Source organism: Populus euphratica, unplaced genomic scaffold (genome assembly GCF_000495115.2).
Source record: "Populus euphratica unplaced genomic scaffold, PopEup_1.0 scaffold51.1, whole genome shotgun sequence".
In the NCBI taxonomy this organism is placed as follows: Eukaryota; Viridiplantae; Streptophyta; class Magnoliopsida; order Malpighiales; family Salicaceae; genus Populus; species Populus euphratica.
Genome location: NW_011499932.1, coordinates 314,486 through 329,683, shown reverse-complemented (window position 1 = coordinate 329,683; position 15,198 = coordinate 314,486). Strand labels below are relative to the sequence as shown.

General features: G+C 32.1%; 2 protein-coding genes across 4 annotated transcripts; one reads left to right on the top strand and one right to left on the bottom strand.

Annotated features, from left to right (window-relative positions):
• Nucleotides 1-235: 235 nt before the first annotated feature.
• On the top strand, nt 236-957 carry LOC105136113 (uncharacterized). Its single transcript, XM_011041318.1, has one exon. The coding sequence runs from the start codon at nt 309-311 to the stop codon at nt 759-761; it is 453 nt and encodes a 150-aa protein (XP_011039620.1). The 5' UTR covers nt 236-308; the 3' UTR covers nt 762-957.
• Nucleotides 958-8,717: 7,760 nt separating this feature from the next.
• On the bottom strand, nt 8,718-13,866 carry LOC105136112 (homeobox protein knotted-1-like 3). 3 transcript variants are annotated; one of them, XM_011041317.1, is made up of 6 exons: nt 12,838-13,866; nt 10,669-10,789; nt 10,084-10,277; nt 9,878-10,009; nt 9,304-9,440; nt 8,718-9,219 (listed from the first exon to the last, which is right to left on the bottom strand). In XM_011041317.1, exons 1-6 carry the CDS (start codon nt 13,516-13,518, stop codon nt 9,216-9,218), a joined length of 1,269 nt encoding a protein of 422 aa, XP_011039619.1. In that variant the 5' UTR covers nt 13,519-13,866; the 3' UTR covers nt 8,718-9,215. The 3 variants fall into 3 exon arrangements, with proteins under 3 accessions (XP_011039619.1, XP_011039616.1, XP_011039618.1); XM_011041314.1 differs by having other exon boundaries at nt 8,720-9,230; XM_011041316.1 differs by having other exon boundaries at nt 8,720-9,227.
• Nucleotides 13,867-15,198: the final 1,332 nt, after the last annotated feature.

The following is a 15,198-nucleotide window of genomic DNA, read 5'->3' as shown; positions in this document are numbered from 1 at the left end:
CTTTTGGGGGAGATGATTGAAATTTGCATTATAGCTGAAGGACTTATTAATAATTAGTTATTTACTTTGCCGATACTTTCTTTTACTTTTTTTTAATAAACTTTATCAGTGCCACGCACCACCCACGGTTTCTTCGCATTTTTCCAGCTGTACACAGGAAATACACGTCCTTATCCTTCCGGGTTTTTTTTTAAATCAATTTTTCTCTATAAATATAGCTTCATTTCCTCTTTTTTTTGGTAAGTAATATAGCTTCATTTCCCATCTCCTTGAAAGCCACCGAAATTGTTACTTAATCTTTGAAAAAAATGGCAATGCCAATGATCAATGAGTATAGCAACTCTCCACCTTCTCTAAAAGCGAAGCTGAAATCTTCTCTTTGTTGCTTCTCCTCCAGTGAGATGATCCATCAGCATCAGACGCTTGTTCAAGATCATGACCATGAAGGGAATAACAGCAGGAAGCTGCAGCCAGAGACACCAAGATCTCCATATGCTTGGCTAAAATCGACAACCCATGATTTGGAAATTATGTATAAGTATCGTGGGTTGATTGGAAAGATAGGAAAGAACAGGAAACGACATTGTTCAGGGGATTTTAGGTATGATCCTCGAAGTTATTCTCTTAACTTTGAGGATGATCTTAACAGAGAAGATGAGTTGCCACTCAATCATAATTTCAGGGCAAGATTTCCTGCCACGCCGGAGAGATTGGAGGTGGTACGGCCGGTAAGGAGGACAGAGCTTCAGTTGTGGAGCTGATGTTTTAGGATCAAGAATGTTTGTGGGGTTTATTTGTTGTAATCCAGGTGTTGGGGTTTTTTCATGTACAGGCCATTGATCTGAATTCTAAAAAAGAGAAATTTAAGGGAAAAAATAAAGCAAGATGTGATTTAGCGTTAATATTTAGCTTAAATTATACTGATATGCAAATTGTGTAACTTTGTTTAACCTTTTTTATTTTTTAATTTCGGCATATATTCAATTTTGGCATTGCATTAGCAAGTTATTTTTTTTTTTTATATAACTCGGGTTCGACCAGTTTATATATATTATAACTAATTCTTAAATTCATTTAACATTCTACAGCCCAATAGATATATAAAATATCTCAGGGATGACAAATACACATAAAAATTCAATAAAAATTTGAATCTAGGGTGTAGAATTTCCTACGAGGAGCGTTAGGTCAGAAACCCGGATGTCATTAGCAAGTTAATTAGTTCACCCATGAGTGGCATTAGCTATTTAAGGACACGGGAGTGGAGGAAATGCTATAGAAAAAATTAGACATTGCCTTTTGAAGGAGCCTGACCGTCCTGGAAATAGAAAGAAAAAACCCAGATCTTGATATTAGTCAAGTGAGTCTCATGGAATACTGTCCAATCATTTACTTATTGCATAGTGAAACTTGCAACCTTTTTTATTTTATTGAATTAACAAGTTGTCATTTTTTTACATATTCAGCTTGGTCCCGCGAGAAATGTTGCTGAAAGATTTGGCATTTTGTTAGTTTTTCATGTGAAGTAACATTGTAACCTATATGAAAGAATCTTCAATTGTGAAACCAGTCTTAAAAGGGCCCTTGGATTTTTATTAAATTCCAAAAAATGAAGAGAAAAGAAAACTTGATATTATAAAAAGTGGCTATGCGCTTTGCTAACGAGGAGGTTCAATTTATTTTTTAAAATATTATTTTATTTAAAAATATATTAAATTGACATTTTTAAATGATTTTTTATATTCTTTATATGTTAATATTAAAAAATATATTATTTTAAAATAACTTAAATGAAAATTTGTTATACAACAAATACATATAATTTAATATATAAATATTATTTATTATCAATTTTGAAGGGTGTAGTTAAATTTAGAACGTTCTTAATTTATACTCTAAATATCATTAATTTGAGTATTATAAATTTTAAATTTATTAAAAGTCTATATGATGGTTAGTTTAAGGATTTTAAAGAATTAATTAAAATAAAAATAAATTAATTTAGATTCCCATAACTAAAAAAAGACATATTATTAATTAAAATGCTATCATTTGGGATTAAAAATTTATAACCATGTTTTTGAAACCATTAACCTCATGGCTAATGGGCTGGATTATCTTATTGAAACTGTTGACTGGTAATTTTGTCATTTTGTGGGGACCGGTACTATACTGAGGATAAGAAGTAAAAGTCAGACAGGAAAAAGGAAAGGAGACAAGAAACGGGATAAGGAAGTTGGGGCCATTCTCTCTCCTAGAAGGTGCCGTGTAGGGTCGAATACCACATGGGAAAGAGATGGAATATGCCGCTGAAAGGATGTAGCATCTTTGTGTTTTTGCTTTAGTACAAGGACACGAGGTCAGCTGGCCTCCATTTTTGTCCGTCAAGTTCATCCAAAGACAAGAGTTCTGTCACCAATTCACTTGAAACAAGAGAGCTTACGGACACACACAGTGGCAACTTTCCAAGGAAGAAAGACTGTAATGCATTTCTGCTGAACTCATAATTCTTCTACCCTTTGATTTGCGAGGTTTTTTTAAAAAAAAATAACTAGCATAAATAAATAAAAATCGACAAAATAATATATTTTTCGTGATTTCGGTGTTCTTGGTGGTTTGAGTGTGTTCTTGGTTTTCATGGTAATGATTTAAAAACTTATATATTATAAGTTTTTGTAATTAATAATTTTAAAAGAGATTTTTTAATGAAATGCATGTGTTGATTAGTTAAATATTTTAATTATATTTCACTATAATACCAAACAAATTCTTTAATAAAAAGGTTGTATTAATCCAATCTGCTACATTTAATTTTTTTATATATATAATTGTAAATTGTGGTATTTTCTAAAAACTATTCATTAGCCCACTGTAAAATGGAAGTTGTTTATTAATTGATGGTGATTAATCCTGTATAATTGAGGGATTTTAGTGTTTAGCATCACTTTACAGTTTTCTTATGTGATTGGGAGATTATAAATAACAATTACGAGAATCGGTCAGAGTAATGAATGTTTAGTAATTAAATACTGAGATTTGATTCTAAGAGGTGAAAATTTATTATTTTTCTGTACACCTACTAGCAATATAAAATAAAATGTGACGATGCCACGTTTGTTGAAGACTGCACATTGTGGTCAAACAAAAGAACAATAAATAAAATCTCAAGGGTATAGTTTAATAGATTAGATCTTGGTATAGTTTAATAAATTAGATCTTGAATTTATTTTTTTTAAGTTATTAATTTGATTACTTTAAATTTTAGAATCATTAGAAGATTACATGATTATTAATTTTAAAATATCAAAGAATTAGTTAAGATGCACATAAACTAATCTAAATATCTATCATTAATAAGTAAATAAATAAAAGAAGAAGAACAAGCATGATGGTATGATAATTATATTTCTACTAAATTTGCTTTCACTATTTCAAAATGCATCAATGAAACAAAATGAATGTTTAAGAATGGGTGGAGATCACACAGCATCTCTAATGCTATTGATATTTTGGTTTTGATGTAAACTTGATCATGTAGTACCATTAGTTTTTTTAAATGTAATTTTATTTAAAAAAAAAATAGAGAGAAATTAGAGTTTTGAAATTCATTTTAAGTCAACTAGGTTTGAATCAAGATATAATCTTCTATGATATGATTGGATTTGGATTTGATTATGATCGGATTTAAGATACATTGAGTGTCTTAGAACATTGAAGATGGAATAGAGATAAAACACAAGATTTTAAGATGTTTGGTCTAGATTAGGGCACTATTTATTTTTATGATAAATTTATTTTTTTATTTTAAATTATTTTTTATATTTTTAAATTGTTTTGATTTAATGATATTAAAAATAATTTTAAAAAAATAAAATATATTTTTAAATAAAAACATTTTAAAAACAACTACTAAATTACATGAAATTCAAAAAGTAGTCAGAGCTATCCAAGTTTTGATTTTGAAGAGTCTAAGGATCCAAAGATTTGATTGAAACTAAGTAAATTCTTCTTTTGAAAAAAGAAGAAGAAGAAGCTGACCAATCAAAAAAAGTTTTCAAATTTCTTAGAAATAAAAAAAAACCTTAAAAAAAAAGAAAAACAGAAATTAAAAAAATGACAACTGTATCAAACGAATCCATAACGGTTCTTTGAATTTGCAGTGAAGCTTTAAGCAACACCATCTTTCTTTATGGACTTTGAACTCTCTCTTTTTTTTTCTTTTTTTTTTTCGACGAGTTTCATTTGGGACGCCTGTGGTTTTCCATCATAGAAAGAAATTGATATTAGCTCGATATGGCCTCTAAAGCCCTACAGTATATTAGGGTCATGCCTGTAAGGTTATAGGCCCAGCCTACCATCCCCAAGAAGGCTAAACATCACACCTGCCAAACAGGCCTTTAGGCATGTAGGACCGAAGCCCTAACGAGGATTTTGTGTCATTGTAAGGCATATAATCTGACATTAGGCCCGGAGAAGCTTCATCAACCCCAGATCGGAGAATACCATAGCCACTGTTATTAAACTCCGCCCAACATACCATCAACCCGGGATTTATTCTAAATTAGGTTAAAAAATTCATTTAAAAATTGATCAAGTTAATAATATGGGTTGATTTATAGCCTGTTGAATCGATTAAAAACAATTATTTTTTAAAAAAATTAAAATTAATTGATTTAGATTTATTTGAATTAACCCGTTAGATCTTGTAAAATAACTATGTACATGTCACAACAACTGGGTGTGAGTGGTGAAGTTTTTTAAGAGGACTCGCTCTTCCAATATGCACAGATAGACCATCCAATAAAATCGCAGAGAGTATCCACATAATTTAAGACTGCTGGAGCTTAGCGTATATTAGCTAATCATATGCCTCAACAAAAGACAACTGTTAGTTGGGTCCACGAAGAAGTTTCCTAGCTGGCTGGCCATGGTAGTGGTTGCTTTGAAGGATTACAAAGCATGCGTGTACTTTTGTTTTTTAAATTTTCTGTTTGCTTTTATGTTTTAAAAGTTTTTTATTTTATTTTTAATTTATTTTAAATTAAAATATTTTTATTATTTTTAAATTATTTTAATGTAAGAATGTTAAAAATAATTATTTTAAAAAAATATTATTAATTCACAAATAATTATTTAAAAAACAACCAGAATCATTCACAGTTAAAATAAAATCAAGTTCTAAATTTTTATTTTTTTAAATTTATTTTTAATATTATTCTTTAAAATTATTTTTAAAAACTAAACAAAATAATTTTTTTAAAAAATAATTTTTTTGAAAACAGCTTTACTGCTGCAAAAACAAACAGTTATCATAGCGTGTACAAAAATATGCAGCTGGCTTGCCTATTCGTCTGTTTCTTCTTAAATGTAACCCAAGATTTGCAGTCAGACCTTTGCAAGTTTTTAAAACCCCACCATGCACCAATGGACTCTGTAGAAGAAGTCAAACAGTGACACGACTGCGTATAATCCTTCTATTTATTTAGCCAATTTTATTAAGGAATATAATCCTAAATTTAAACTCTCTAATTAAGCTTGCTTAGGATATATTATAAACGGGGTTATTCTTCTGTATTATTATCTTATATTGAGACTCAGACGAATATTTGTTAATATACAATTAAGTGTGGAGATAACCCTACCAAAAACTAGATTGTTATTAAGATAAAAGGAACATATTTTTCTATACTTTATGTTTTGAAAATGTAGAAATATTTGCTCTAAAATTATAATAAAAATAGATTTATTTTATATTTTCATCACTGTATTTTTAATTAGATATGCTTTTATCTTTTTTCTTCTTTTTTTTTATTTTTTTTTTCGTGGAGCACTAACCAAATGAGACTTTGGAGTCTAGATATCAAACATAAAAATATTACAATATTGACATACAGATTTTTTTTAATATATATTGAGATTTTAGTGCTAATTATAAATTCCAGTCTCTACATGTATTAGTTTCTAAAGCAAATTAACAAAGGCAGTCCTTTTCAGCTCATTAGAATTATTGCTGTACTATAGAAAACATAAAAATTAAAAAAAAAATCAATGCTTATAACTGGAGCCAACCATCAATAATTAAAGATAATTGATCTAAAAAAATTGTTAAACAATATTCTAAAGCTCGTTGGAATGGAATAATGCGTGGCATGATCAGTAGTTATGCAAGACTGTCCTTGGCTTTAGTTGTTGTTGATACAATAATTAAAATTTTAATAAATATAAATTTTGCAAAAATATTATTCAAGAACACCAAAATAGCTGTTTGGCATATCTAACTGTCGATGAAGAGGTGACACTTAAGCCACAGCTGCACTTGTTATTGGCCGGCAAACACAGCCTTAATTAAATGCCCTAGCTAACAGGAATCCGACTGGCTCATGATCAAATCACTAAGCTGTCAGAAACAGATCTACAACAGCCCAGTAGAGATATAGATTATTATAAAAATCATTAACTATTGCATGTTTATTACTCTACGTGTCTTAATATAATTTGACGTTCAAATTTTTTAAATGGTTGACATTGTCATCTAGAGTTTTTATTCCAAATATTGATTTTCTTAAGATCCTTCCAGCTTTCTTCTCTAACCTTATCTATATTACTCCTCTCCTAAATCACCTAGGATTATAATTAAGCCGTTTGGTAGCTTTCTAAGTAAGCTTCTCATATATATATATATATATATATAGCAAACTTCCTAGCAAACCCTTTGTTTTTCTCATTGATCCTTGCTAGCAAACCATCAACCTTGCCCTAGACTTCTCGAGAGAGAAAAAGGTTGCCCTGTTTCTCTTTCTTATGGAATCCATTGGTGAAAGCTCACCATTAGTAGACACCCTTTATGCTGAAGATTACGAAGAGCCAGTCACTTCTTCTTGTTGTGGCTGTTTTCAAGGCTTTTGTTGTCGGCCGCGACGAGGAAACAGCAATGGCATGGAGAGAAACCTAATGCTTAAACAAGAAGAGGTGATGATAAAAGATGGTTGGTTGGTGGAGAAGGTGAAGAAAGTTAAAGAGATATCAGAAATCTTGGCAGGACCAAAGTGGAAGAATTTTATAAGGAGGTTTAGTAATAATAACAAGAAAAGATCAAGAATGCAATGTCAATATGATCCTCAAAGTTATGCTCTCAACTTCGATGAAGGATTTGGTAGGGAAGTTGATTCTGAATATCCTGATTTTTCAGCAAGATATGCTGCTCCAGTTGGGATTAGCAAAGGAGAGTTGGCACATGATTAGGCTGTTTTTCAGCTTTAGTGTTCTTGAATTTATATATATATATATATATATATATAAAAGCTCTTCCACAACTTTGTACATTGATTGCTATTCTTCTGTATTTTTGTTATTAAGCAAGCCGATTACCGTTAATGATAACAAAGATGATTATTTTTTTTGGTTACATGACAATGATGAATTTCAAATTTTTTATTGTTAATTAAGATTCAAGCAACCTATGATCTCCATCAACATAAGTAGAAGGTTTTGCGCTACTCCGTTATGCTATTCAACGCCCATTAAACCTTAATTTATAGAAAATTTCTTTTTTTTTTTTTTCTTACTAGAGGAACAAATTGATGTGTAAACACCAACATGCTTTAATTGAAGAATAACCTTCAACTTTTGATTGATACACTACACTTAGTGAGTATTTATTTTTATGTTACATTGATATTTTTTAAGTTTTTTTTATAGTTTTAATAGATTAATATCAAAAATAAAAAAATCAAGAAAATATTATTGTAATGTATTTTTAATTGATAAATACATTCATGAAGTATCATGGATCAAAATAATAATAATATTTTTAGTATGTGAATGCAAATAATTTTAGAGAGAGAGAGAGTGATTTAAGAAATTGATTGGAAAAAAAATTGATTGTAGAGAAGAAGAAGAAGAAGAAGAAGAGAGATGTACATGGAGTGAAGGAGGGTTGCTTAGTAAGAAGGAGAGAGGTGACGTTACTTTTTAACTCTAGATAGCTAGGGTTGTTTGATTTGAAAAGAGAAGGATAACTTTGAATCAATAGTTTTCTTACATGGATATAATAATATATTATGCCTCTGGAAATATTTTCTATGTTATGCGTATTTTAAAAATATAATAACTCATTCTAAAATTTTTCAAGTGATAATTTAGTTTTTATGTTTTTCTATTTATTTTTTCATTCAATTATGTTCTACCCCTTTATTTTATATATATAAAGAAGGCATATATATATATAGAAGGCGGCAATCGCTTGCTCTTGTTGCGGCTGTTTTCAAGGACTTAGCTGTCGGCCGCGACAAGTAAAAGTGGCATAGAGAGGCATCTAATGCACCAACAAGAAGAGATTAAAAAGGAAGGCTGGTTAGTGGAAAAGGTGAAGAAAGTAGGAGAGATATCAGAAGTTTTGGCAGGGCCAAAGTGCAAGAACTTTGATGATGGGGCGCCTGATAGCGATCGATGTAGTTGCTGAAATATCCTAATTTTTTTAACCAGCTCCAGTTGAGATTAACTCATTGATCATGACATTAACCTAATTTTTATGTTTTTTTTTATTAGACCATAAAGAGTATTGAACAGATGTTCCAAGCCACTGAATCTTATCTTCTAACAAAGTCTCTTCTTCGGACAGGACATGACAAACCAGTTCATGCGCAGACTATCCAGGTGAGGGGGGACATGCAAAAAGAAAAACATGGAAGTGCTTTGCTTAAACAGCATCAGCAACCAATTTTCAAAGTATTTATATTCAATAGCTGCTGCGAATTTAATGAGAAAGGAGGAGGAGGAGGATGAAAAGGCTATGATCTATAATGACTGCAAAGAAACCATGCAAAGATTATTACACTGTACATCCATCACCCCTCACCATTCTTATTCATATATGTAAAGTAGACAAAAATTCATAAACCTGCCAATGCGCATTGCCCTATTTCTACCCAATAAAGTTTTTGCTAATAGAATTCTTCACTAATTTGAAACTCGCAGCAAGACCGTGTTGCCTTCATTCTACCATCTGCATGCCCTCGATCACCATTCCTAGTCCTCTATGTTAGTCTTTCTTCCCTCTAGAAGCATACTGTGGTTCTCTTACTCGAATTCTGTGAACCGCTGTCAAACCCTTTGCAGTTCCATTGCTATGTAGCATGTCCAATGTACTTGCTGGAGTGGAAGCTTGAACAATGATCATACATATCGGAATTTACACAAATCGATCACCATTGTTATCACCTGCATTACTTCTTTTCAAATTAAAGTTAGTTCAAAGCTCATCAGGTATTAAATTAGATGAGAATACATGCCTCAATAAAATACCTTTTGCGTTTGCTTTTTAAGACTGTTGAAGATGAAGGATTACTGTGCCAGTTCCTCTTCCTTTGATTGATGAACCAATTATTTATCTGCTTTAATTGCAAACCTGTTTCCTGTACCAATCTCGCCTTGTCTTCCTCCTGAAAAGTCAGAGAGATTCAATTGAGAAAGTTAACAAAGAGAAATCTGAAATTGATGACTTTTGCTTAACTACCCCCTAATCTGGTCACCCACTAATGTCTTGTCAGAAGAAGTATCATCCTGCTTTCTACAAATTCTGCTGGTTTGCGTTGTCTTTGGGTGATCCCAACATCTTTTCAGTTATTTAATTAAGGAAATTTCGCTGCTTTTGTCATTTTTAGACCATCAAGGTCGGCAATGGTTTTAGAAGACTACAATCACATGTTTTTTGACTTGTCGTGAGACAGCAAACAAGCAGGTGGGGTTCCAATGAACAGAACTAATTCATGCACATAAATGTAACAGTAGCTTAGCTCTATCCCATTTCAAGATAAAACACATTGAATACTGCTGAGTGTATCAAATCCTATTGGAGAGAGCGAGCAGTAACACTTACGGTAGGATATGGCCACTTGGAATGTGATTGCCACCAAGCTTTTAAGACTGTGGTTGTGTCACCGGGAAGCTTTCCCGCTCTTCTCTTGCGCAAAATTTCCTCTCTAATGTCAACAATTTTCTCTTTGTAACCCTACAAAACGTTGAGAAAATTGGTGACATTGAAAATTGTCAAAATCTTTCAGAGTAGGTAATTTTGGCCATTACCTGTTTTAATTCATGCTTCAATTCTTGCCTCACACGCTCCATCAAAGATCTCTCACTCTCTGTAGGGACCAAGGGACCAAACCCCATTGTATCTGCACCCTCCAGACTTCCATCAAACATATTGACCTCACTGTCAACTTGGTCTTCATCGTCATCGGACATTGTTGCACCAGTACCTTCACCTGGAGAAACTCCTGTTCATGTAGCAGCAGTAAAATATTATAGCTTCAGTTTCATGAATACTTGTCACCGTATCTTATTGCTCAAAGCATGAAAGAAAAGCATTTCAGTGTGGCAGAGACATTAATGCATATCAGGCAAGAAAAACTTGAAACAAAGTCAGGCTGTTGTAATGTCATTGATGTTTATGGTACTAGTAGTTCAACGTAAGACCCCAAATTTTCCCAAAGAGCTTTTGCACAGAGAACGGGAAAAAAATCCATTTATCTTTAGCAGTTCCTACGCTTCCTCCACCACAGGAACATGACAGAAAAACAATGACCCTGAGAATCATGCTTTCACAGCAAGAATTTAGCAGCTAAGGGGCTTGTGAGTAAATTTTAGGATAAGATGATGGCACATTACCTGTTAAACTTTGTAGGGATTGCTCTATCTCCCAGCACGCCATCACTGCTTCCATTGCATGAACTCGAACATGTTGTTGCAATTGTTCTTTGAAGGAACAAAGTAACAGAAAGTAATGTGTCTGCGGTATCAAAAAATGGAAGGATCAGCATTTTTATTCTGTTATACATTTTCTTTTTCAAGATAATGCAGGCTTCTCAAGAAACTATGACAATTGTTATTGAACACACATCATTTATTCCAATTATATAGAGGAATAAGGTATAAACATTCTGAATTAATTATCTGCCAGTATAGACAGAATAAAAGATAAAGCAAGGTAACCATCATATGGGAAACGACAACAATCTGTTAGCAACAGTACAAATTTATGGTTCCTAGACAGAAAAACATAAGTTTTTAATGTCTGAAAGCAATATCACTTGGTAACTCTATCATGAGGAATACGTGGATAGTATACACATTAAATCCAGTTTCATTTTTCACTGAAATGTTCGATTGTAGCACTTATTTTTTAGGAGTAAATTTTCTGATTTGTAATCAACTCAAACTCATGCAGTGGACATTCAAACACACTGATCTTCGAAGAAATGCTGATTAATTGATTTGCTGGTGATACTCTGCAATTATACCTAACCAAATATGCGCATATGCATGTATTATCAAACAACATAGTGAAACCATCTAATTGAATTTCAAGCATGGATCCATGCCTGGGCCAATTAGACCTGAAAAGGACTGATAACCAAAACAGCTAGAAGATTGGGGATGAAGGTGTGTAAAGCATTTATCATGAGGAGGGTATCTCAGGGAGTTTGTCACAGACACTTGAAGTTCATTGCTAAAATCAAAATATCCAAGAATTCAAGTAAATGGCTTGATGCATCTACCCCATTATCCCCTTGAAAAATAGAATTCAGAGCATGCTAAATCAGACTCTTTGTTTCCAAAAACCTCTAAGAAAACTATTATACCTAGAAAGAAAATATTCCTAACAGCATTATTTCATTTCACTTCCAACAGCAGAATTCTTGAAACTAAGGGGTCCCAGGATATTTCAAGAAGTCTGTCATGGAATCTTTTTCCGTTTACATCTCTTAACCTCCTGCCTGATATTTCAATAATTTAACTTCAAATTTGGCCTTAATCACTTCAATCTCCAAGACCAGCAATCAAATTTAGATTTGTCCCTCATAAAGCCGGGCTGCACAGCGAACATATATCTTCTTCATATCAGACTTGTCTCCTCTGAGTTTCACCAAGCACAGTGAATATCCATAGTTTCCAGTTTTTCCTCCATCAAGAATTGAAGATTAAAGCTGTGACTTCCAGGGGCACCACCAAAACCAGAAACTTACAGTTACGGCATCATAAACCTTCTCTTTATACCATTACACGTCTGATCCCAAAAATATTCAAATTCCAGCTTTGAGCCATAAAACTCCAGATACTTATGGCTGTAAAACAACCTTGCAACCAAAGATACATCCTTTACTATTGACACAATTAACTAATACCCTTCCCTCAAGCATCAACAATATATCTACTGATTAAGCACCTAACAACCATCCAAAAAACCCACCACCAAACTGCCTCTTTTAATTATCCCAAAAAATAAAACTGTCGGTGCATCAAAAGGGCCACGACCCTTCAATCTCAAAAAAAAAAAAAAAGGTCCCCCTAAGTATAATTAGCGAAACCAAAATTTCATTTCAACTAACAAAAACACACCCAAATCAATTAAAAAAAAACATTGCGAATAATGAACCAGGACATTCAAAACCAATACACTATGCACCAAAAACAAAAAATTGCTGTAGCTTGAGAAGTTCCTCTGGTCATCAATAATCAAACTAAATTCATTTCAAACAAACGAAAATACACCCAAATCAATCGAACCCATTTAGTTCATGAACCAAGATATTGAAAAATTCAAACTTTTTTCGCAAAAAAAAAAAAAACCATACACAAGTGGTCTAAAAAACATGTTTGTGAGTTGCAACATTAAACCAAAAACACACCCAAATGAATCAAACCCATTTTGATTCATAATTCAGAACGTTAAAAAACACAATCTTTGCACCCAAAAACAACATAGAAAAAACAAAAAAATGGTCCAGATTGTTTTTTTTTCCAAATTTCAAAGAAAAACATGGTTAACTAACATACCATAAACTGATCAAGCTCTTTGTCATCAGGAACCAATCCTTGATGACTTCCAAGAGCAGAGTATTTAGCCACTACTTGTTGTGACTGAGCCAATTGTGCATCAATCCTCGGTAACTGGTCAACAGGCGTGGCAATCCTTAAACACGCCACGTGGGCAGACAACAATTGATCATACAAAGGATGCGCCATTATGTCCGCTTTAAACTTCGCATTTTGCCAATTCACCACCGCCTCTCCTCCACTACCCCCACTCTCCTCCACCATGGTTTCTCCTTCGCTCTTATTCATGCTCTTCAATTCTGACGATTCTTGCGACATACTAGCGATGATGGGGTGGTCTCCACCGGCGGCAGCTGCGGCGACGTCGTCGATGACGTTACTGTGGTTGCGGTTAAGGAGGGAGGAGGAGGAACGGGAGAGCCATTGAGTTGGGTTATGAGAAGTGGAGTCAGAAGTGGTGGCGGTGGTGGAAGGGGCAGCGCTATGGAGGTTTAAGAAATTGTTGGTGTTGTTGTTATCAGTAAAGTGGTGGTGAGTTCGTTGTTGTGGTGGTGGTTGTTGAGAGCGGAGGAGAGCAGTGTTCAGCCAATTCGGTGGTGCTGTGGTGTTTTCTGTTGCTTGTTGGTCTGTGAAGTGGTGAAGAGGAAGGTCTTGTGATGGCAAGTTATGGTGAAAGGCCATGTTTTTTGCGCAAGTCTTGAAGAGACAAAGAAATGATTAAAAAAAAAAAGTTGTGAGTTTATTACAACATGAGATATATATGCAAGAGAGAGGGAGATGCAGAGGTAGGCTTGATGCAAGTGCTATGAAGGGAAGAAGCAATCACAGTGAATTTTGGAAGTGTAGAGAGAGAGACACAGAGGGAAGGTGATGACCGATGGTGATGATATGTGGGGTTACCATAAGCATACAAGGCGGAGAAGAAGAAGAAGAAGAAGAAGAGTGTTTTTGGGTTTGTGGTGGTTTTCAGGTGAAGAAAACAGCTTGCAATCAAAGAAATGGGTTTTTATATGTGGGGTTTTTTTCGAATGATCGCAGTGTTTGTCAGTGTTTGTCTTTCTTTTCTTTTCTTTTTTAATATGTATCAAGGGGGTGTTTATTTTTACCATTTGTTTTTTAAAATGTCTTTTATTTTATTTTATTTAAAAAATATTAAATTAATATTTTATAAGATATATTTTGATAATTTTGATATAATTAAACAAAAAAAATTAATATATTTTTAATTAAAAAAATTTATGTAAAACTTTTACTGCATTAGCAACCATATAAAAAGAATGGCATTTATATATTATTATTAAATCTGGATTGCTCAACAAACCTAACTCAATTGACTTATTTTCTAGCTAGAGTGAGCATGAGAACATGATAAAACTTATTTGATTTAGTAATATTTGTTCATTTTTTTAAAAAAAAAATAGTAGATATCATTTTAATATTTTTTAAAAATATTTATTGACTTGGATATTAAATCAAGTGGTTTATGTTTAATAACTACGTATTTATATTGAAATTAATATAATATATTTATTTTATTTTTATTTTTATTATGATATTCAATGATCATGATTTAATAAAAAGAAAATCATTTTTTTTTAAATGAGAGGCCTGTCAATGTTTGGTTTGAGAAAAATAATTATTTTTCTTTAGCTGTTTGGAGATTTTATTGGGCAAAATGCCCTATATGAATTCGATTTTACGCCTATTACTTGTATGATTGATTAGTTCAGATAATTTGATGATTATAACTAATTAATACAATTCAAACATAATTGCTTAGGGTTGCTATCATTGCTTAGAGTAAATGGATCGGATGCTTTCCGAATTTGGATGCTATCCATCCCCTCGATGATGCATATTATATTATTGTCATCAATACTAATCATGTTTTGTTCTGTAAAACCTAGAAAAACAAACAAAAAGAATCTATGATTCTTGAATAACCCTCTACTTAACAGTCAAACAATAAAACCAATTTAGCCCTCCTTGTCGAAACTAAGCTTGACCTCGATAGTTTTCAAAAAAAAATAAAAAATAAAAAAGAAATTCTAGAAATCATTCTCCCTACTTTTCAATGTTTGACAACTTTAAAGAAAGTTCAATCAAGGGAAAAAGCATCTACAATATATATATCTAAAACCCTTTTTATTTTCTAGTTCAAAATACTTTTCTAAAATAAAAAATAAAGTGAAATAATTAAATTTAAAAATATAATATTATTTATTGATTATATTAAATTTAGTTTTTTATCTTTTAATTGCTGTATATTTTTGTTTTGAATTTTTTATATATTTTTTTAATTTTATTATTTTTATTAATTGAATTTTTTATGTCAAATTACATCTCAATTCTTTTTACTGT